Genomic DNA, 23,560 nt, shown 5'->3' with positions numbered 1-23,560 from the left:
TTGAATATTACCTTGGGGTGCCTTGGGCATCCCCAAGCTTAGGCTCTTGCCACTCCTTATTCCATAGTCCATCGAATTCTTACCCAAAACTTGAAAACTTCACAACACAAAACTTAACAGAAAACTAGTAAGCTCCGTTAGTATAAGAACTTCAAGGTACTGTAATGAACCCATTCTTTATTTATATTGATGTTAAACCTACTGTATTCCAACTTCTCTATGGTTTATAAACTATTTTACTAGCCATAGATTTGTCAAAATAAGTAAATAACACATCGAAAACAGAATCTGTCAAAAACAGAATAGTCTGTAGTAATCTGGATCAAACCTATACTACTGGAACTCATAAAATTCTCAAATAAATTTCTGGACCTGAGGAATTTATCTATTAATCATCTGCAAAAAGAATTAACTAAATATCACTCTCCAAATAAAAATGGAAGCAATTCTCGTGAGCGCTAAAGTTTCTCTTTTTTACAGCATGATCATCAAGACTTCCCCCAAGTCTTCCCAAAGGTTCTACTTGGCACAAACACTAATTTACATACATTATAACTGAGCACTTTTCCTGCCCTCTCAGACCATTACCATTTTTAGCCGTTGGATCATCACTCTTAGGCTTCGTAGGCCGTCCGATCTGCTCTTAATTGCACGCAAATCGCGAGTTCAGGCTTCCTGACAAGCGCTAACCTTCTCGGGCCGCTACCCTCGTTGCTTTTTTCGACTTCTCAAGTAACATCGGCCTAATGGGCCTTTACAAGCCTCCCTTACGGGCCTTTAACAGTCCCCTACGTGGGGCTTTCCCTTCAAAAAAAAACTCCCACGACCCTGTGTCACGACTGACGACCGATGCCGGAGAGAGGATCCATGGCGACCGCGCCTAGGTTCAGGGCGGGTGTGCCTCGCATGGGGCCAAGGCACCCGACGAGGTTGTCTTCCTGGCGATTCCACGATGCGGTGCCCGAGCCAGCGGATCGTCCGCTGTCGATTCGACTCCGTCGATTCAATAATTGAATCACGGTTACAAGAGGCCATTAATGGCAATGGATGTGAGAGGCCGGCAGATAATTGCAGGTCAGTTACATTGTCAATTCACGCTCGTCCCTTTACTCTCGCGTCCATATAATCTCCACTGTCTATCTTCTCCTTGCCCATTCCCCTCCTCAGTTCCGCAACAGCTATGGTTGACGCCCAGGTTGCTGATTCGTCTTCCCTCTTTAGCGAATGGTCTCTCCTTCCTACTTCCATCCTACCCCCAATTCTGCATCGAGTTAAAGGTTTTTATTTATTTATTTATGCTGTTCTTTGTGCTTTCAAATAAACGTAGGTTCTCTGATCTCGACCGATTGGATCTCGGTTCCACGGTTGGTTGATTCTGGTGCATTGAAAGGTGAGGCACTGCTTTCACCATTAATGATTTCTTGCATGAGAATAATACATGCTCAAACGCAGCATCTTCCAATTGTTCAAAGTGCTAATAGTTACAACCTGAGATTACTTGCTCGGGTCCTTCCTTCACAAAGTACAGAGATGACTTCAGAGTAACCATGTTCTTTTCAGCTTTTCTATTCTACATAAACAACTTGAGGACGGTATGGATCAGGGTCTTCTGTTTGAAGGTATTTTCCTTTACATGTTTCAGTTTTGAAGCCCTATTTGGGCATGCCTCACTTTCTGGGAATGCAATGGTGAAGCTATGATATTTTTCTAAGTGTAGTTATAGTGTGAGATTATTTGTTTGGGTTCCAAATTCTTGCACAAAGTGCAGAGTTGGCTTAGATTAACCATGTTCTTTTCAGCTTTTCTGTTCTAAATAAACGACGTGAGGACAGAGAGGATCAATTCATATTTGTCCTGCTTTTGAAGTCCCTCTGTATTGGGGCATGCCTTGCTTTCTAGGAATGCAAAGGTGAAGGTATGATACTTTTTCTTAATTTTTATTTGGTGACTGTATTTTGATTGCTTGTAGCGAGTGATTTTCAATATTTAATTACTCATCAGAACTGAAGTATAAGCCATGTGTTCAAAACGAGGGAATGGAAAAGCCATAGAGCAAAGCAGCTGTTAATGGTATTTATGTTGGCAAATAACAAAGTCTCAGCATCATGCATATAATATGTAGCCATGATAGTCATTTGTCTTACCTAGCTACCTCTCCCTTATTTTTTTAACATTTATCGGGCCTTGTATATTCTAAATGTGTCATGTATTTCCTTTTTCATTCTTCAATAGACTGTGAAGTGGGATCCGTAATTGAATTCTTCTTGTACCCACATAGGATCTTCCATCTATACTCTCCTTTATCATATTTGTTTCATGTTAGATGGCCATGGAACGGGCTATCAATTCAGTTATCCAGAAAGAATCTAATTCAATTTGAGGCAATGCTTTCAGTTTGAGTGATTTGTTGTCTGTGAGTATAATGCTCCAACGCCCACATCTTCCAATTGTTGAGAGTGTTAATGGTCAAATTGTGAGATTATTTTCATATGGAAGCACTAAATAGACAGTTGTTCATGCACTAAGTTTCTACATTATTTGTGTCCCTCACTTCATGCCCTGCTCCAGTATTGTTTGACAAAGTGCAGGGTGTGCTAAGTAGCCATGTTATTTTCGTTAATCCAGTTACAGTGCTATATACGTCAAGCTCTCAAATTCATATATGGCACACTAGAAAATGCAAAAGGTAACTATTATGTCTGTTACTTAGTAACCTCTACTTCCATTTCTGATCTATCAAGGCACATTTAATAGCAAAACAATCTATATATTTCATTCAGCAATCTTGACTCGTGATCATGCAAGTGTCGTTCAGCAAAAGACTGCAGTTAATATATTGATCTAAAAAGGAGATGACGTTGAGCAAAAGTTAAAGCTCCAAACAAAAAGACGTGCTTTATAGTGATGAAATTTAGGAGATTTATTTTCTTGTTTCTTGAATGAAACGGAATTTGTAAGCCAAATATTTTAATGCTATTATGTGAAAATATGAAGTCATCAAGTTTTAGTTTTTATCCCTTTTAAGTTGTTCCTATATGTTGGAATATGTTTTCTAACCAACGTAATTCTAGTTGACTGAAGACAACAAACCTTTTTTTGTAGGTAGAACACTTGTATTACGCAATCACAACAGTATACAATCAACATGATTCAGCTCAATGTCACCTGGGGGATCAGAGCACAATCAACTTATATTTATACTTTCTAAGCAAGCAGAGTTTGCCAGAAAGTTGCTAACTTTATTTTGGGAGCGCCTAACATGAGTAATACTAATTATACGAAGACTCAAGAGGTGCTTTATTTCTTTCACCAAAGAGGAATACACCGATCTATCCATGTCGCTGGTTTGAATCATATTTGTAACGTAAGAGAGACCACTTCAATCACCATGGGAAGGTCACTCCTCTGAAGGCCAATGATATATTAGCCCTGCCTACAAGCACATAATTATGATTCTAAATCATCCTGATAGGAGAAAACCTCTATGCAAGAGGAAAAAATAATAGGTCCATTGTCATCTCATAACACCATGCCAGCTCCAGCTCTTCCATCTGACAATAGCGATCCATCAGCATTAATTTTCACCCAACCCGAAGGGGGGCAGATCGACAACCAGCCTAACTCTATATAAAGTAGGATATGTTATGATTGTCCAACAGTTGTGTTGTATATTGGGATTAATTAAATATGCTTTGCTTTATGCTATTAATTAGGATGTAAGTCATACCATGTGGCATCCTGCTATGAGCAAGGCATTTTAATTCCAATTGTTCATTAATACGGTTTAAATATGTCTACCTTTTGTTTTCGAGATGGCCTTGAGCAAGATGGGCACTTTATGCATATCACCCACGAAATATTAGGTGACTATACAAACATGATGTGCATAAAGTTTATACATATTTAACTTAAATGTTTCATGTAAGAAAATTCCTACCATTCTATAGAAAAAATAGACAGGCGCTGCAACGCGCGCCATCATGGTCTAGTTAAAAGCATAAAACCACATCTAAACAGGGGCTAGATGAATTATTTATTACTAAACAGGAACAAAAAGCAAGGAACAAAAATAAAGTTGGGTTGCCTCCCAACAAGCGCTATCTTTTAACGCCCCTAGCTAGGCATGATGATTTCAATGATGCTCACAGAAAGGATAAGAATTGAAACATAAAGAGAGCATCATGAAGAATATGACTAGCACATTTCAGTCTAACATGCTTCCTATGCATAGGGATTTTGTGAGCAAACAACTTGTAGGAACAAGGATCAACTTGCATAGGAAGGTAAAGCAAGCAAAACTTCAAAATTTTAAGCACATAGAGAGGAAACTTGATATTATTGCAATTCCTACAAGCATATGTTCCTCCCTGATAATAATTTTCAGTAGCATCATGAATGAATTCAACAATATAACCCGCACCTAAAGCATTCTTTTCATGATCTACAAGCATAGAAAATTTACTACTCTCCACATAAGCAAATTTCTTCTCATGAATAATAGTGGGAGCAAACTCAACAAAATAACTATCATGTGATTGAAAATAAAGATCAAGATGACAAGTTTCATGGTTATTATTATTCTTTAAAGCATACATGTAATCACAATAATCATCATAGATATGAGGCATGCTTTCATCATAGTAAATTTGCTCATCCAAGCTTGGGGGACAAAAAATATCATCTTCATCAAACATAGCTTCCCCAAGCTTGTGGCTTTGCATATCATTAGCATCATGCATATTCAAGGAATTCATACTAACAACATTGCAATCATGCTCATCATTCAAATATTTAGTGCCAAACATTTTATAGATTCCTTCTTCTAGCACTTGAGCACAATTATCCTTTCCATCATACTCACGAAAGATATTAAAAAGGTGAAGCGTATGAGACAAACTCAATTCCATTTTTTTTGTAATTTTCTTTTATAAACTAAACTAGTGATAAAACAAGAAACTAAAAGACTTGATTGCAAGATCTAAAGATATACCTTCAAGCGCTAACCTCCCCGGCAACAGCGTCAGAAAAAGAGCTTGATGTCTACTACACAACCTTCTTCTTGTATACGTTGTTGGGCCTCCAAGTGCAGAGGTTTGTAGGACAGTAGCAAATTTCCCTCAAGTGGATGACCTAAGGTTTATCAATCCGTAGGAGGCGTAGGATGAAGATGGTCTCTCTCGAGCAACCCTGCAACCAAATAACAAAGAGTCTCTTGTATCCCCAACACACCCAATACAATGGTAAATTGTATAGGTGCACTATTTCGGCGAAGAGATGGTGATACAAGTGCAATATGGATGGTAGATAATAGTTTTTTGTAATCTGAAATAATAAAAACAGCAAGGTAGCAAGTGATAAAAGTGAGCGTAAACGGTATTGCAATGATAGGAAATAAGGCCTAGGGTTCATACTTTCGCTAGTGTAAGTTCCCTTAACAATACTAACATAATTGAATCACATAACTATCCCTCAACATGCAACAAAGAGTCACTCCAAAGTCACTAATAGCGGAGAACGAACGAAGAGATTATGGTAGGGTACGAAACCACCTCAAAGTTATTCTTTCCAATCAATCTGTTGGGCTATTCCTATAAGTGTCACAAACAGCCCTAGAGTTCATACTAGAATAACACTTTAAGACACAAATCAACCAAAACCCTAATGTCACCTAGATACTCCAATCTCACCTCAAGTATCCGTGGGTATGATTATACGATATGCGTCACAAAACTCAGATTCATCTATTCAACCAACACAAAGGACCTCAAGAGTGCCCCAAAGTTTCTACCGGAGAATCATGATGAAAACATGTGCCAACCCCTATGCATAGGTTCCCAATGTCACAAAACCCGCAAGTTGGTCACCAAGACACACAACAAGTGGCACATGGTATCCCATTGTCACCACAGATATCCACGGCAAGACATACATCAAGTGTTCTCAAGTCTTTAAAGACTCAATCCGATAAGATTACTTCAAAGGGGAAACTCAATTCATTACAAGAGAGAAGAGGGGGAGGATAAACATAAGGTCCAACTATAATAGCAAAGCTCGCGATACATCGAGATCGTATCATCTTAAGAACACGAGAGAGAGAGAGAGATCAAACACATAACTACTGGTACATACCCTCAGCCCCGAGGGAGAACTACTCCCTCCTCGTCATGGAGAGCACTGAGATGATGAAGATGGCCACCGGTGAGGTTTCCCCCCTCCGGCAGGGTGCCGGAACAGGGTCTCGATTGACTTTTGGTGGCTACGGAGGCTACTGGCGGCGGAACTCCCGATCTATGTTGCGTTCTGGAAGTTTTAGGTCACGTGGGTATATATGGTTGCAGGGATGACGTCGGAGGAGCCACGGGGGTCCCACGAGACAGGGGGGCAGGGCGCGCCCCCACCCTCGTGGGCAGCTCCCGTATCTTCTGACGTGGGGTCCAAGTCCATCAGGTGTGTTTCCTTCCAAAAATAACTTCTCTAGTTGATTTGGTTCCGTTTCGACTCCGTCTGATATTCCTTTTCTTCCAAACACTGAAATAGGCATAAAACAAAAAATCTGGGTTGGGCCTCCGGTTAATAGGTTAGTCCCAAAAATAATATAAAAGTGGATAATAAAGCCCAATATTGCCCAAAACAGTAGATAATATAGCATGGAGCAATAAAAAACTATAGATATGTTGGAGACGCATCAGTACACATCAATAACATGTATATCCAATATACCTTTGTTCACTTTGCCATCCTTCTTATCCGCCAAATACTTGGGGTAGTTCCGCTTCTAATGACTTGTCCCTTTGCAGTAAAAGCACTTAGTCTCAGGGCTTAGGTCCAGACTTGGGCTTCTTCACTTGAGCAGCAACTTGCTTGTCGTTCTTCTTGAAGTTCCCCTTCTTCCCTTTGCCCTTTTCTTGAAACTAGTGGTCTTGTTAACCATCAACACTTGATGCTTTTCTTGATTTCTACCTTCATCGATTTCAGCATCACGAAGAGCTTGGAAATCGTTTCCGTTATCCCTTGCATATTATAGTTCATCACGAAGTTCTAGCAACTTGGTGATAGTGACTAGAGAACTCTGTCAATCACTATCTTATTTGGAAGATTAACTCCCACTTGATTCAAGTGATTGTAGTACTCAGACATTCTGAGCACATGCTCACTAGCTGAGCTATTCTCCTCCATCTTGTAGGCAAAGTACTTGTCAGAGGTCTCATACCTCTTAACACGGGCATGAGTCTGAAATACCAATTTTATCTCTTGGAACATAGCATATGCTCCATGGCGTTCAAAACATTTTTGAAGTCCCGGTTCTAAGCCGTAAAACATGGTGCACTAAACTATTAAGTAGTCATCATACCGAGCTTTGTCAAACGTTCATAACGTATGCATCTGCTCCTGCAATAGGTCCGTCACCTAATGGTGCATCAAGAACATAATTCTTATGTGCAGCAATGAGGATAATCCTCAGATCACGGAGCTAGTCCGCATCATTGCTACTAACATCTTTCAACATAGTTTTCTCTAGGAACATATCAAAATAAACAGAGAGCTACATCGCGAGCCATTGATTTACAACATAGTTATGCAAATACTACCAGGACTAAGTTCATGATAAACTAAAGTTCAATTAATCATATTACTTAAGAACTCCCACTTAGATAGACATCCCTCTAGTCATCTAAATGATCACGTGATCCAAATCAACTAAACCATGTTCGATCATCACGTGAGATGGAGTAGTTTTCAATGGTGAACATCACTATGTTGATCATATCTAGTTTATGATTCACGCTCGACCTTTTGGTCTCCAGTGTTCCGAGGCCATATCTGCATATGCTAGGCTCGTCAAGTTTAACCCGAGTATTCTGCGTGTGTAAAACTGCCTTACCCACGTTGTAGATGAACGTTGAGCTTATCCTCCGGTAAACGGGAGTTGCATAATCTCATAGTCATAGGAACATGTATAAGTCATGAAGAAAGCAATAGCAACATACTAAACGATCAAGTGCTAAGCTAACGGAATGGGTCAAGTCAATCACATCATTCTCCTAATGACGTGATCCCGTTAATCAAATGACAACTCATGTCTATGGTTAGGAAACTTAACCATCTTTGATTAACGAGCTAGTCAAGTAGAGGCATACTAGTGACACTATGTTTGTCTATGTATTCACACATGTATTATGTTTCCGGTTAATACAATCCTAGCATGAATAATAAACATTTATCATGAAATAAGGAAATAAATAATGACTTTATTATTGCCTCTAGGGCATATTTCCTTCAGAGCCATGGCGGCGACCTTCGAAGATGGTTCTGATGGCATGATGGGCTATGAGACTGACTAGGCATACAACGGATCTTGCGCCCAGAACTCAGCTCTCAAGCTAGCAGTTAGCGATGCATATCTGGGTGAAGACGACCTTGTCTTTCGTTTGGTAGCCGGGGGTAGATGTGAGCAACGCCCTGGAGCCATGGGCGTCATCTCCTTGACGATGTTTTGAGGGTATATAATCGTCCTTCTTGGAAACCTCAGATTCTCCCGAGCATCAAATGGTGGCGATGCTTGATCATCGTGCATGCCCCTTGGGTCATCGTTCTTGAAGATGTTACTAGTTTGTGCTTATTCAAGGTGGTGCTCGACTGTCTGGTTCTCAGTTTAGCCAAGTTGTGGAATGGACGGATGATTTTCTCAGAACCCGGGTTAGCTAGTATATAATCCTCACTAGTTCATCGCCTTTCCATATAACAACGTTTCTCCATCCTTTAGGGGGTGTTGCCGAGTGACAGCCAAATGACCACGCTCAAGGCGTTACAACCTCGCTCAAGGTGAAAAGCTAGAGACCTCTTCTATTTTGGTTTAACCTCAATATTTATGATGCCGAACTCCATGCCTAGTTTTTTCATGGTTCTCCTCCCTTTTTATCTTAGTGTACCTCTTTGAATTTCTCTTTTTCTCTTGTCTGAAACCAATACTCATTGTAACATTGTAACAAGAGCATCTACAGGCGGACTTGGCAAATCTGGCCCCTCAAACGCCCGCGTACACGCCCGGGTGCGTCCACGGGCACTAACCGGGCACCCTCAAAAAATGAAGTCCAAAGCCGGACACCTCAATTACTATATCTCAAATCCATACAAACTCATGCAACTACGTTGACGCATATGCATCGTCCGGCTACTCCATCACACTATACTAAACACGCCACCAAACTACCAAAATCTGGCATGTTTGGCTATGGTGGCATTCATCCACGGCCGCTCTTGCCCTTCTCGGCGCCCTTGTTGTCCTTCTTGCGGAAGGACTGGTCGAAGATGCAATACGGATTGAGCCGGATCTGCTCGTCGCCCGAGCTGTCCTCATTCGGTGGCAGTTCGGCCATGGCACAGACCATTTGATTCTGCTCTCGGGCTAGGGCGCGCGCGTTCTTCCGCTGCGGTTTCTTCACAATGCAGGTGCGGATGACTTCCTCCTCTGCGGCCGCCCGCGCCGCCGCATTAGTCGCCACCATTTTCCACCGTGACATGGCCCTCGACGGCCCTTATCCTCTCCTTCCCACGGCGGGACGCTCTTTCCCGGTGGGACTCATAGTCTGCCGGAATGGTGATGGGGAAAGGAGAGGTGTTCCGGCCGGTACCGTAAGGATCCAGCACCAGAGGACCCGAGCGCCTGGTGAGCCGGCACTATGGCGACGCGGCTGATTTGGAGTCACCGACTAGAAGAGGCCCACTGACAAGACGTGCACATGCATCCTTGATGGTGGTCTTTGTTTGGACGGCTTGTTGGCAGTGGTGAAGCCACGTTATGGCTATGGGGTCAGCTGACCCCATAGGTTTTTTTGTCATCCCTTGACCCCTTGCTATTAGTAGCTCCTCTAACCTCACAAATTTCGAAGGCTAACCCACAGGCTTGGGCGTTGCTTGTTGGAATGTTTGTTAGTAGCTAGGTCGGCCGATGATACCATGTACATTCATATTTGAAGAGAGATTTTTGGGTGGATCGTAATAATTTCTTTTTGGATTTTCTCTAGTTATTTTATTAAATAGTCCCGCTCTTCTTTATTAATGGAGGTGGGTTTTTAGACTTGGGTTAACAAAAAGAGGTTTTACAAAAAGAAGAACCCAACACTCATCGTGCTAGCACCTATTCTCCAAGATCCATTGCTTAAGTTTTTTTTGCTGAAACCGTCCATTGCTTAATCTCTGCCCTTCTAGAACGTGTCAGGCCTAGCTGGAAAGGGTTCTTCTGGTGATGGTGCTCAAAATGGCCGTCCGCACATGACAACATACGGTTAGGAAAGTAGTGAATGTTTAAACCGCCAGTTTTGTGTCCATTTTCACGCGATATGCTCACAAGGTTCGGTGAAGATGACGGTTACTTTGTTTAGTAGGACGGACCTTCCTCTTGTAATCAAATATATGAGATGAAAATTGTCATTTTGCACATAGAAAGCCATATGGTGCCTTATCTGGACACATTGTCGATAAGATGGACATATGCACACCAGAAACCAGCTAAAAACGCACCCCCATGCTTCTCCTTGTCGCCCCAGTTTTACTGCATCTCCGTCCATCTCTCCTCACGGAGCACCACCGTGACACCTATCCTACTTTTCCGAGCACATGGGTCTGGCAGCTGGGCCCGCCCCCGTAACTTACCGCGGCCCAGATCGAGCCCACGGATTCCAGAAGTAGAAGGAACGAACGAACGTTCCGATTGCCCGTTTCGTCTGTCCGCCCCGCCGCTCGATTTGGGCGCTGAGCTTGCCTGCAACGCCCCGCCACGCCCCGCCCACGGGTTGGTTGCTTCCTCACGACGGATTTCCCCTCACGCAATGTGGGTTGTTTGATCTCGGCCGGAGGCCTGTTTAATCCCCTACTATATCTCCTCTCCGCTGCTCTATCTTATCCCGGCAACAACCGCCCTGATAGATGAGACCAGGTCTCATGGTTAGCAGGTGAGACCCGTCCTGATAGATGACACGTGGCATCCATCAGGATGGGTCTCGCGTGAGACCTGGTCTCATGGAATTCTTTTCCCGGTTGTTGGTAGCGTAGCGTCTCTCCTCCGCATTTCTCTCGGCTGCTCTCGGCGAGGGTTTTTCTCTGCCGTTTCCAGGTTAAACCCTACCCCTTTTTCCTTCCAAGATTTGCTCGCTCTTCTCCGCAGATTGCTGATTCTGTTCGGGTTACCGCTTCGCCAAGTTCGGCGACGATTACCACACCCTGGAGCAGGTCAGCCAGATCGACCGGTGATTTCTTCTTCCTGTTAATGCTTGCTCCGCGGTTCTTGCTATGCTTCCTGGTACGGCGGTACACGCGTGCCTCGTGGCCGTGGGCCGTTTCGATTGGCTGGAAATAGTTCCGTGGTGCGTGAATTGCGTGCTGTGATCCGTTCTAGCCGTGTTGGAGGGAACTGCATTTGTCGGTGTGCTAATGTCCTAAAAATTAATCGATTCATATGCATCCTCTGTAGGTTGTTCTGTTCTTCTCTGTTTTTTTTGGGGGTGGGTGGGGTGGGGGGGGGGGGGGGGATAAAATTTCCCGAATGTGTGATGTTTTGCAATCGTGCACTGATTCTTGAAGTAAATGTGGAGCTCTTGATATGCTTAGTTGCTAACCACTGACTGCAGTCGGTGGAAATAGTTCCGCGGTCTGTGAGTTGTGGGATAATCCGTTCTAGCCGTGTTGAATGGAAGTGCATTTGTTGGTGTGCAAATGTCTTGAGAATTAATCGATTCATATTCATCTTCTGTAGATTGCTCTGCTCTTCTCTGTTTGTTTTTTTGGATATCATAAAATTCCCCATGTGATACAATATTTAGCATCGTGCACTGATTCTTGAAGTAAAGTGTGGAACTCTTGATATTCTTAGTTGCTAACCACTGACTGCAGTCGAGCTCATTAGTTGCTCACCTATTTGTTTTGTGTGTGGAATGCCCATTGTGTAGGACTAATTTACGTTATGCATCTCACATACCGAGTTCTTGTGTTCCCCTTTTAGCACATGTGGACATAGCACATCTTTCCTATACCATGATAATTCAGCTTTCCCTGCTTAATCTAGGTGACTGATGCTCTTTCACATGCTGGACTTGAGTCCTCAAATCTAATCGTTGGGATTGATTTCACCAAGAGCAACGAATGGACAGGTTTGTTCAATGATGAAAACATGACATCGCTATAATTTCACTCCTTATTTTCCCTTTTGTACTTTCTTCTAAAAAATAACTGATGAGTTACGATTGCTACTTTTAACTAGGTAAAGTGTCCTTCCACAACCGGAGCTTGCATGCAATAGGGAATACTCCAAACCCATATGAGCAGGCTATATCCATTATCGGGAGAACCCTCGCACGATTTGATGAGGACAATCTGATACCATGCTTTGGATTCGGCGATGGTCAGTTCATAGCATGCCTCACAGCTCTTTTTTTTTTGGTTCAAAAAATGAATATATGACAATCCTGTTTTCAAACTACAGCTACCACTCATGATCAAAAAGTATTTAGCTTCTATCCTGAGAACCAGCCGTGTGATGGATTCGAACAAGCACTTGGTCGATACAGAGAAATTGTTCCACAGCTTCGTTTGGCTGGTTAGTGTATCAATATTTTGTAGCCTTCTTCAATAAAACATGGTAATAATAATTTATCTTACATGATTTATTGTTACAAACAGGTCCCACTTCATTTGCACCTATGATTGAGACTGCTATTGGGATTGTTGATAGTAGTGGTGGCCAGTACCATGTTCTGCTCATAATAGCAGATGGACAGGTTTATATTCTCGTACCAGTACTGTGCTGATTCTTTTGTAAAATATTACCTGAGTTTAAGAGTCTATAATTTACGATTCTTGTTATGCTTTCCTTGCAAACTTGCAGAGGTTACACGCAGTGTTGACACTAGTAATGGCCAGTTGAGCCCACAGGAAAGGGAAACTATAGATGCCATTGTGAAAGCAAGGTAATAACAATTAAGATATTTTTGAAATTGTATCTACTTACAAAATTGTTACCGGAACTCTTACATTTCAACACAATTGCGATTTCCTTTTCCAGTGACTACCCTTTGTCAATTGTGCTTGTTGGAGTCGGTGATGGGCCCTGGGATATGATGAGGCAATTTGATGACAACATACCTTCTCGTGCATTTGATAATTTCCAGGTAAATCCTTTTTTCAATCTTTGTTGATTGACTTTGACCCTCTATATCTGGACTGGACTAATCATGAGAAATACTGATGTTGGTTCACTGCAGTTTGTCAACTTCACAGAGATCATGTCAAGGCCTATTCCTACTAGCAAAAAGGAGGCAGAATTTGCTCTTTCAGCACTTATGGAGATCCCAGCTCAGTTCAAGGCAACAATGAACCTCCAGCTTCTTGGGTATTTTACTATCTAACTAAACTCAAATAATAATTGCTGAAAAGCTACAACCATGGCCTTTTGCAGCAGTAGACTCAACTTCTTTGTATTTTTCTTTGGCAGCAAACGAAGAGGATTTCCGCACCAATCGGTGTTACCTCCACCGGTGAGTGTATATCGACAACCCTCTGGATGCTCAGCAGTCAAGCAGAGTCAATCGACTAGCACCAGCTATGGGTCGCCACAGAAGAATGCATCAGCACCTCGACAGGACAGTGATGTGGGTGATCAGCAGGTATGTTTCAGTGTCTTGTAAGCAGCAGTTTTTGTGTGCTGAGTGATGTGGCTACGCTTGACACTTGTATCCAATGCTGAACTCCCGTTGTGCAGACTTGTCCAATCTGCTGGTCTGAAGCAAAGAACCTGGCTTTTGGATGTGGGCACCAGGTATTCAAACGTCCTGAAAATGCATCTTAAATTTTTTTGGGGTTCTGATGTTAAATCACCAAGTTTTTGAACTGATAAACTGATGATGTATGGGAATGCAGACATGCGCCGACTGCGGGAAAGATCTGAAGGTTTGCCCTCTTTGCCAGAGGGCTATCTCCACAAGGATTAGGCTCTATTGAAGCTCTTGAGCGAGAAGCAAACTATATATACTTTGTGCGCACTTAGGATATCGAGAAAAGAACGTCGATGCTGTTACAAAGGAAAGTGTAAATATATACATGGCCTTGGTATTGATGTAGTTCATCGTTCAAACCTAATGCTAGTATTACTAGTGGTTGGTACCGAGTGCATTTGGCTGTCAACCTATGTGACCTTTTATGCCCTACGCAAAACCCGAAAACGCCTTGCATTTTCGTATACTTCCTAGTAAATGAATGAATACAAATGGGCATCCCACAATGCGTGGTAGAACAACTTGTATTGGTTTATGAAAAACACACGGATAGGATAAGCCGTCGCGGACAGTTAGCAAAGTGGCAGCAAGACCTGAAGAAAGGCATAGTAAAGGAAGGAAGGAAGGAAGGAAGGAAGGAGGAGCCGAGGCCTGCATGACTCCCTCAATGCCAACCAGGAGGGACGCCTCCCACAGCGGCGCGCTTCTCGGATGGCATTCAGGGAGCCAGGCAAGCGGCACCAGCCAGCCAGCCATACATGCACTAACCTTTTGCATCAAGCCGGGCTGCACGCCTGCACCATCCATCCATCCATAGTTCCATACACGGCTAAGCTGCACCCCGGCAATACAATGCCGACGAAACAGCTCCAGAATTCAAGAAAACTGCGTGTGCGACTGAGAGTGAGGTAGTGTGAGGATGAGGAAGGCACGGCGACACACGCCATATATAGCACTCCTAGGGAGGAAGGAGGATGGAGGAAGGAGAGGCAGAGGCTGCACCACGGACACGAGGAAGGATTTGGGTGCACTGTGCCATCGGTGCATACACGTCCGTCCATGCTACCCCATTGCCAAGTCGGGAGGACCAGAGCGGGAGCCGCAGCGCGCTGTAGCAGTCAGGGAGAGCTTGGCTCGCCTGTCTAATCGCTAGAGGCTAGCTCGCCTGCCAGTCGCCCCTGACGCTCCAGAGTGGCGGCCGGTGGCACTGTCGCTCGCTGTCCCGGTGGCGGTGGAGCGAGACAAATGCGCTAGGCGCTGAGGGTGGGGAGCCTCGACAGCTCAGTGCTTGTCTCGTTTCGCGCGCACTGCCAGATCCCTGCGGTTACTGGTTGGCGCCACGGATTTCTTATCGCGATTTACAGGCCGCTGGGTGAGAGAGAGGCTGGGAAATCCGGATTATTGGTGTGCTGTTTACCCCCGATACCAAAGTGCTTCATCTGCCTACTGTTTTGAGTGATCATGCGTCCATTCTCGTCTCTACTGATGGCCAGTTTCGTAGGCCTAGGCACTTGTTTAAGTTTGAAAATCTGTGGCTTCTTGAGAACGGTTTTCAAAATCATGCCAAAGAGGCTTAGAACAATACAAGAAGCGTCCCCTTTTTTGTTAGGGGTAAGGGCATCTTCAACGCGGACCGTCAAACCGCCCGTAACCATCCGAATCGCGCGGTCCTGACATGTTATGTCATCCAACGCAGGTCTGTATCAGTCTGCTCGACGGTTCGTACGCATTTTCTCTCGCAAAGTGGAGATGGGGGTTGGGATTGCGGGAGTCCGGACAACAGCCATGTAGGACTCCGACACCCGAGGCCCACTAAATCCACCCTCCTCCCTCGGTCCCATTTTCTTCCATTCTGTCCCTTCCCTCCCTTATTTTGCATCAGCTCCCTCCACCTCTGCCACCGCCGATGTACCTCTCCGGCCGCCACAGAGGCATTGCCGGACGTCCGCTGCCAGCACCGAGGGCCCACTCACCTTTTACGACGGCGATGTCCACCTTGGAGCCATTTGTACCCAGGTACCCCCCCCCCCCCAGTCAACGCCCTCCATGGCGGACACCACGCCCGATAGAGTCAAATGCCATTTTGCTTAATTTCGGACGCCATGTAGTTTTCCAGAGTACGAAGGATGGCGGGGCACTCGACCATGGAGAATGAGCTGTTGTGCGATGTGTGATTGGCCGTATCTGCGGGTTTCGTAGGCAGGAGCAGAGGGGGACCTTCTGACAGCAAGTGCAGGAATCGTTTCACGCAAGAAGCACATTGCGCTCTGTGACATGCACATCATTCAAGAACGCAATGTGAGGTCATTATCGGATCACTGATACGCCATCCAGACCATCGTCACCAAGTTTTATCACGTGGTTGGTTAGTTGGAGGTGTTGACGTATAATGTGCTGCCTAGTCTCTTTCATCAGATTGGTCTTTTGGTTGCATTGGCTAGAGCATTCATTTCTATATGGTATCGGAGCCAAGAGGTCTTGAGTTCAATACCCGGCTGGCGTAATTAAATTGCAGCCCACTTTCGGTCCATGTTTAGGCCTGAGGGAGCCACACGCGAGGGAGAGTGTTGACGTATAATGTGCTGCCTAGTCTCTTCCATCAGATCGGTCTTTTGGTTGCATTGGCTAGAGCATTCACTTCTACAGGAGGCAAGGTGGCCATTGCACGTGGCAAAGGAGGAGATTGTAAGTTTTGCTTCTTCTTGCCCAACTTGTTTAAATCATTCATTCACTCAATATTGGTCTACACATTATATAGCCCGCACGCGCTGCCGTGACATACCGCAGGACACAGGGACAACCATTTACGTACACACGCAGTTGGATGAAGCTGAAGGGGCAGTGTGTGGGACGACATGATCCGTTGATGAAAACTTGTTGGACATCCGGTCAATCATTGTTGTACTAGACTTATTTGGATGATATGTATGGATGATTTGTGCTATTTCCTATCTGAACATTGATGAATATCGACCGGTTTGCAAGAATTTCATACGGTTAGTTTGAACCGTTGTTAAAATGTATGCGTGCAGCGTTGGATGGCGGCCTTCGGCATCAGTGTCCGCAAACTGGTTCCCCCTATCCGCGGATAAATGCGGAGGAAATTTGCGAGTCGGCATTGTAAATGCCCTAGTGCTCTTGCAGGGACACTAGAGAGATGGTGTAGGAAGAAAAAAAACAATTCAACAAGAGCTTAACATTGAAGATCGGATTAATTAAACCCATCCGACGGCTGGTGATGGGGAGGGAAATCCCGATGCCTCCGCTCCGATTGGTAGTTTAGATTAGGGGTTTTTAGTCCTGGCCGGCGCGACACTTGGACGGATGGCGGCGTTTCTTTTTGAGTTTGTCTTCCGGGCTCCGATTCTCCTCAAGTTCATCCGTCTGAAAGTAGTCAACAGAGCTTCACATAGATTCCTGCTATCTCTTTGGGGCGGTAAGGTATGGGTTTCTCACCATGTGGCAATATTTGGTGAGGTGTTTTAGATCTATACAAGGGTTTAACGGCGACAACTGCGACTCCATGACGCTGGTCCTTAGAGGCATGTGCATGAAGACTTCCCGGCTGTCATTGACAAGGTCAAACCCGTTCCGATGGTGGGGGGCGACATCGACGCGTTGACGGCTTCCTCTGGCGGCAGTAGTGGTCTCGAAATCTCATTGTATTTTTTATTACTTTTAGATACTTGGTACTTCCGATGAACTTTTATAATAAATTTGATCATTTTTAAAAATTAGTTAAATCCAAATGAAGCATCTTCACCAACAAGGTCATGTGTTGAAAAACTCACAGACCACCGGGTATGAACAAAATCTACTAAACTCAATGAATTTTACAAACAAAGGGCTAAAAAGCGGGCTAAAGATGAAGATACAAACACTAGATACTTTCACCACGCTATGCCAAAGAGAAGGAGAAGAAACACGATCGTCTTCATCAAGGATGAAAATGATGTTATTCATTTTAAGCCGCAGCAAATTGCTAACGCTTTTGCTAATTATTTCAGATACATATTCTCCGGTCCTAATACCAACATTGGCATGCCTCTCATGGGAACTCATCATTCTCCTCACACAGATAATTTCACTTATTCTATCCTAGATAAACAGGAAATCATGCACTCTTAAAGACATGAAACTACACGCTATAAAAATATATAAGACTGCTTAGATCACTATACATGAGAGTGGATTGGGGATGATGTCACTACTTTGGCAAGAAACTTTTACCACACAGGTATACTTCCACCTCACATTAGGGCTTTCCAAAGCTGACACGCAAATTTGCTCCGGCATCTGTCCGCGGATAGAGGGGGACCAGTTTGCGGGCAGTGATGTCGGAGGCCGCCAACCAATGCTGCCCGCATAATTCAAATAACTTTTTAACTAACCGGATGAAATTTATTACATTTCGGACATACTTCAACTAAAAGCGGAGCTTGTCCGACTCTAGAGGTATAATTTCAAACATACTTTAATCTCAACGTAATCTAAATGATCGCTGGCGCCCGTTCCCCATGTCCGGCTATGAGCCCTGAGAACTGAAGCTCCTACACTTGCCTTCACCTTCTCCAGTTCCGACTTGTCGCTCTCCAGCTCTGCCTCTGCAGCCTCTGCCACCATAGCTTGAGCGACTAATAGGCCGACGATTATTATCCCTCCAAGCTTGGCTTCAGGCGAAGGGGAAGAGCGATGGCTTTCCTAGGACCCGAGCAACGGCGTCCTACCATGCACTAAACTTTCTCGCTGTCGATGGTGCCGGCGGACGTGCCGACTTTGTGGTCGTGGAAGTGGGACGCGACCTTGGTGGAGCCAGCGATGTCCTCCTTGTCCTCGCTCTTGCCCCACACCTCATCTACCACATCGTCGAACTTCTTGTAGTCGGCCTCCACTTCTGCCTGACGCCGGCGGTACCGCCAGCGGTTGAGATGGATCTTGCGGGCAGAGCGGTAGGACTCGAGCAGCGTCGTCTGCTCAGCCACGTCCGCATCTGGCGCGGCCGCTCTGCCGACTGCGAGCTGCTCCTCGGCCTGCTAGTGCTCCTGGTGAAGGAAATATGCCCTAGAGACAATAATAAAGTTGTTACTTACATTTCCTTATATCATGATAAATGTTTATTATTCATGCTAGAATTGTATTAACCGGAAACTTAGTACATGTGTGAATACATAGACAAACAGAGTGTCCCTGGTATGCCTCTGCTTGACTAGCTCGTTAATCAAAGATGGTTAAGTTTTCTAGCCATGGACATGTGTTGTCATTTGATGAACGGGATCACATCATTAGAGAATGATGTGATGGACTAGACTCATCCGTTAGCTTAGCACTATGACCATTTAGTTTATTGCTATTGCTTTCTCCATGACTTATACATGTTCCTATGACTATGAGATTATGCAACTCCCGAATACCGAAGGAACACCTTGTGTGCTATCAAACGTACAATGTAACTGGGTGATTATAAAGATGCTCTACGGGTGTCTTCGATGGTGTTTGTTGAGTTGGCATAGATCGAGATTAAGATTTGTCACTCCGTGTATCGGAGAGGTATCTCTGGGCCCTCTCAGTAATGCACATCACTATGAGCCTTGCAAGCAATGTGACCAATGAGTTAGTCACGGGATGATGCATTACGAAACGAGTAAAGAGACTTGCCGGTGACGAGATTGAACTAGGTATGATGATACCGACGATCAAATCTCGGGCAAGTAACATACCGATGACAAAGGGAACAACGCATGTTGTTATGCGATTTGACCGATAAAGATCTTCGTAGAATATGTAGGAACCAATGTGAGCATCCAGGTTCCGCTATTGGTTATTGACCAGAGATGTGTCTCAGTCATGTCTACATAGTTCTCGAACCCGTAGGGTCCGCATGCTTAACATTCGATGACGATATGTATTGTGAGTCATGTGATTTGATGTACCGAAGGTTGTTCGGAGTCCCGGATGTGAACACGGACATGACGAGGAGTCTCGAAATGGTCAAGATATAAAGATTGATATATTGGACCATGTTATTCGGACACCGAAAGTGTTCCGGATAGTTTCGGATAAAACCAGAGTGCCGAAGGGTTACCGGAACCCCCCGGGAAGTTATGGGCCTTAGTGGGCCTTAGGGGAGAGAGAGGGCCGTAGCCAGGAGGTGCCCCCAAGGGGAGTCTGAATAGGACAAGGGAGGGGGTGCGACCCCTCTTTCCCTCTCCCTCTCCCTCTCCTTCCTTCTTCTCCTAGTTAGACTAGGAAAGGGGGGAACCTACTCCTACTAGGAGTAGGATTCCCCTCTTGGGGCACGCCCTAGGGGCCGGCCGGCCCTCCCCTTCTCTCTCCTTTATATATGGGGGAGGGGGGCACCCCATAGACACACAAGTTGATCTTTAGCTGCGTGCGGTGCCCCCTCCATAGTTTTCCACCTCGGTCATATTGTCTTAGTGCTTAGGCGAAGCCCTGCGTCGGTAACTTCATCATCACCGTCAACACACTGTCGTGCTGAAGGAACTCACCCTCGGCCTCAGCTGGATCAAGAGTACGAGGGACGTCACCGAGCTAAACGTGTGCAGGTCATGGAGGTGCCGTGCGTTTGGTACTTGATCGGTTGGATCACGAAGACGTTCGACTACATCAACTGCGTTACTTAACACTTCTACTTTCGGTCTACGAGGGTATGTAGACACACTCTCCCCTCTTGTTGCTATGCATATCCTAGATAGATCTTGCGTGATCGTACTAATTTTTTTAAAATACCGCGTTCCCCAACAGTTGCATCCGAGCCAGGTCTACGCGTAGATGTTATATACACGAGTAGAACACAATGAGTTGTGGGCGATAATAGTCATACTACTTACCAGCATGTCTTACTTTGATTCGGCGGTATTGCTGGATGAAACGGCCCAGATCGACATTACATGACCACGTTCATGAGACTAGTTCTACCGACGTGTTTCGCACACATGTGGCTAGTGGGTGTCTGTTTCTCAAGCTTTAGTTGAATCGAGTTTGACTACGCCTGGTCCTTGTTGAAGGTTAAAACAACACACTTGACGAAAAATCGTTGTGGTTTTGATGCGTAGGTAAGAACGGTTCTTGCTAGAAGCCCGTAGCAGCCACGTAAAACTAGCAACAACACAGTAGAGGACGTCTAACTTGTTTTTGCAGGGCTTGCTATGATGTGATATGGTCAAGACGTGATGATATATAAATTGTTGTGTGAGATGATCATGTTTTATAACAGTTATCGGCAACTGGCAGCGGCCATATGGTTGTCGCTTTATTGTATGAAATGCAATCGCCATGTAATTGCTTTACTTTATCACTAAGCAGTAGCGATAGTCGTAGAAGCAATAGTTGGCGAGACGACAACGATTCTATGATGGAGATCAAGGTGTCAAGCCGGCGACGATGGTGATCATGACGGTGCTTTGGAGATGGAGATCACAGACACAGGATGATGATTATTGGGGAACGCAGTAATTTCAAAAAAATTCCTACGCGCACGCAAGATCATGGTGATGCATAGCAACGAGAGGGAAGAGTGTTGTCTATGTACCCTCGTAGACCGTAAGTGGAAGCATTATGACAACGCGGTTGATGTAGTCGTACGTCTTCATGATCGACCGATCCTAGCACCGAAGGTACGGCACCTCCGTGCTCTGCACACGTTCGGCTCGGTGACGTCCCATGAACTCACGAACCAGTAGAGCTTCGAGGGAGAGCTTCGTCAGCATGACGGCGTGATGACGGTGATGATGATGCTACTAGAACATGGCTTCACCTAAGCACTGCTACGATATGACCGAGGTGGATTATGGTGGAGGGGGGCACCGCACACGGCTGGGAACAATCAACTTGTGTGTTCTAGGGTGCCCCCTTGCCCCAGTATATAAAGGAGCAAGGGGGAGGCCGGCTGGCCTTGGGGCACGCCAAGGAGAGGGGGAGTCCTCCTCCTAGTAGGAGTAGGACTCCCCTTTAGCTATTCCAACTAGGAAGGGGAAGGGGGAAGGAAGGAGAGGGAGAGAGGGAGGAAAGAGGGGGCGCCCCCCTCCTTGTCCAATTCGGACTCCCAAGGGGGGTGATACGTCTCCAACATATCTACTTTTCCAAACACTTTTGCCCTTGTTTTGGACTCTAACTTGCATGATTTGAATGGACTAACCCGGACTAATGTTGTTTTCAGCAGAATTGCCATGGTGTTATTTTTGTGCAGAAATAAAAGTTCTTGGAATGACCTGAAAATTAACGGAGAATATTTTTGGAATATATAATAAGTACTGGCGAAAGAATCAAGGCCAGGGGGCCACACCCTGTCCACGAGGGTGGGGGGCGCGCCTACCCCCTGGGCGCGCCCCCTGCCTCATGGGCCCCCTGGTGCTCCTCCGACCTCAACTCCAACTCTATATATTCATGTTCAGGGAGAAAAAAATAAGGGAGAAAGATTCATCGCCTTTTACGATACGGAGCCGCTGCCAAGCCCTAATCTCTCTCGGGAGGGCTGATCTGGAGTCCGTTCGGGGCTCCGGAGAGGGGAACCCGTCGCCATCGTCATCATCAACCTTCCTCCATCACCAATTTCATGATGCTCACCGCCGTGCGTGAGTAATTCCATTGTATGCTTGCTGGACGGTGATGGGTTGGATGATATTTATCATGTAATCGAGTTATTTTTGTTAGGGTTTGATCCCTAGTATCCACTATGTTCTGAGATTGATGTTGCTATGACTTTGCTATGCTTAATACTTGTCACTAGGGCCCGAGTGCCATGATTTCAGATATGAACCTATTATGTTTTGATGAATATATGTGAGTTCTTGATCCTATCTTGCAAGTCTATAGTCACCTATTATGTGTTATGATCCGTTAACCCCGAAGTGACAATAATCGGGATACTTACCGGTGATGACCGTAGTTTGAGGAGTTCATGTATTCACTAAGTGTTAATGCTTTGGTCCGGTACTCTATTAAAAGGAGGCCTTAATATCCCTTAGTTTCCAATAGGACCCCGCTGCCATGGGAGGGTAGGACAAAAGATGCCATGCAAGTTCTTTTCCATAAGAACATATGACTATATTCGGAATACATGCCTACATTACATTGATGAACTGGAGCTAGTTCTGTGTCATCCTATGTTATAACTATTGCATGAGGAATCGCATCCGACATAATTATCCATCACTGATCCAATGCCTACGAGCTTTTCACATATTGTTCTTCGCTTATTTACTTTTCCGTTGCTACTGTTACAATCACTATAAAACCAAAACTATTACTTTTTCTACCATTACCGCTATTATCATATTACTTTGCTACTAAATACTTTGTTGCGGATATTAAGTTTCCAGGTGTGGTTGAATTGACAACTCAGCTGGTAATACTTGAGAATATTCTTTGGCTCCCCTTGTGTCAAATCAATAAATTTGGGTTGAATACTCTACCCTCGAAAACTGTTGCGATCCCCTATACCTGTGGGTTATCAATACCATTTTCTGGCGCCGTTGCCGGGGAGCATAGCTCTATTCTTTGAGTCACTTGGGATTTATATCTGCTGATCACTATGAAGAACTTGAAAGATAAAAGAACCAAGATTTTTCCCTCAACTATGAGGGGAGGTAAGGAACTGCCATCTAGCTCAGCACTTGATTCACCTTCTGTTTTGAGTAAACTTGCGACACCTACACCTGCTTTTCATTCTGATATGTTGCACGTTATTGATGATGCCACTTCTTCTTTGGATGATACTTATGATGAAACTACTTCTATGCTTGATAATACTGTGCCACTAGGTGAATTTCTTGATG

At 44.7% G+C, this 23,560-nt stretch overlaps 1 protein-coding gene across 1 annotated transcript; it reads left to right on the top strand.

Annotated features, from left to right (window-relative positions):
• Positions 1-11,181: 11,181 nt before the first annotated feature.
• Positions 11,182-14,857, top strand: LOC125525784 (E3 ubiquitin-protein ligase RGLG2-like; the record flags this gene model as incomplete). The annotated part of the gene is made up of 11 exons (XM_087532489.1): positions 11,182-11,229; positions 12,062-12,146; positions 12,257-12,397; positions 12,479-12,592; positions 12,676-12,773; positions 12,883-12,962; positions 13,058-13,163; positions 13,257-13,384; positions 13,487-13,658; positions 13,754-13,810; positions 13,912-14,857. Coding segments are annotated over 11 exons (1,110 nt in total), but the record flags the coding sequence as incomplete, so codon positions are not given.
• Positions 14,858-23,560: the final 8,703 nt, after the last annotated feature.

The sequence above is a fragment of the Triticum urartu genome, chromosome 7A, assembly GCF_056163025.1.
Source record: "Triticum urartu cultivar PI428250 chromosome 7A, HENAU_Tu73, whole genome shotgun sequence".
Lineage (NCBI taxonomy): Eukaryota > Viridiplantae > Streptophyta > Magnoliopsida > Poales > Poaceae > Triticum > Triticum urartu.
Note: the sequence above shows the minus strand (reverse complement) of the source record. Positions and strands in the feature narration are given on the sequence as shown.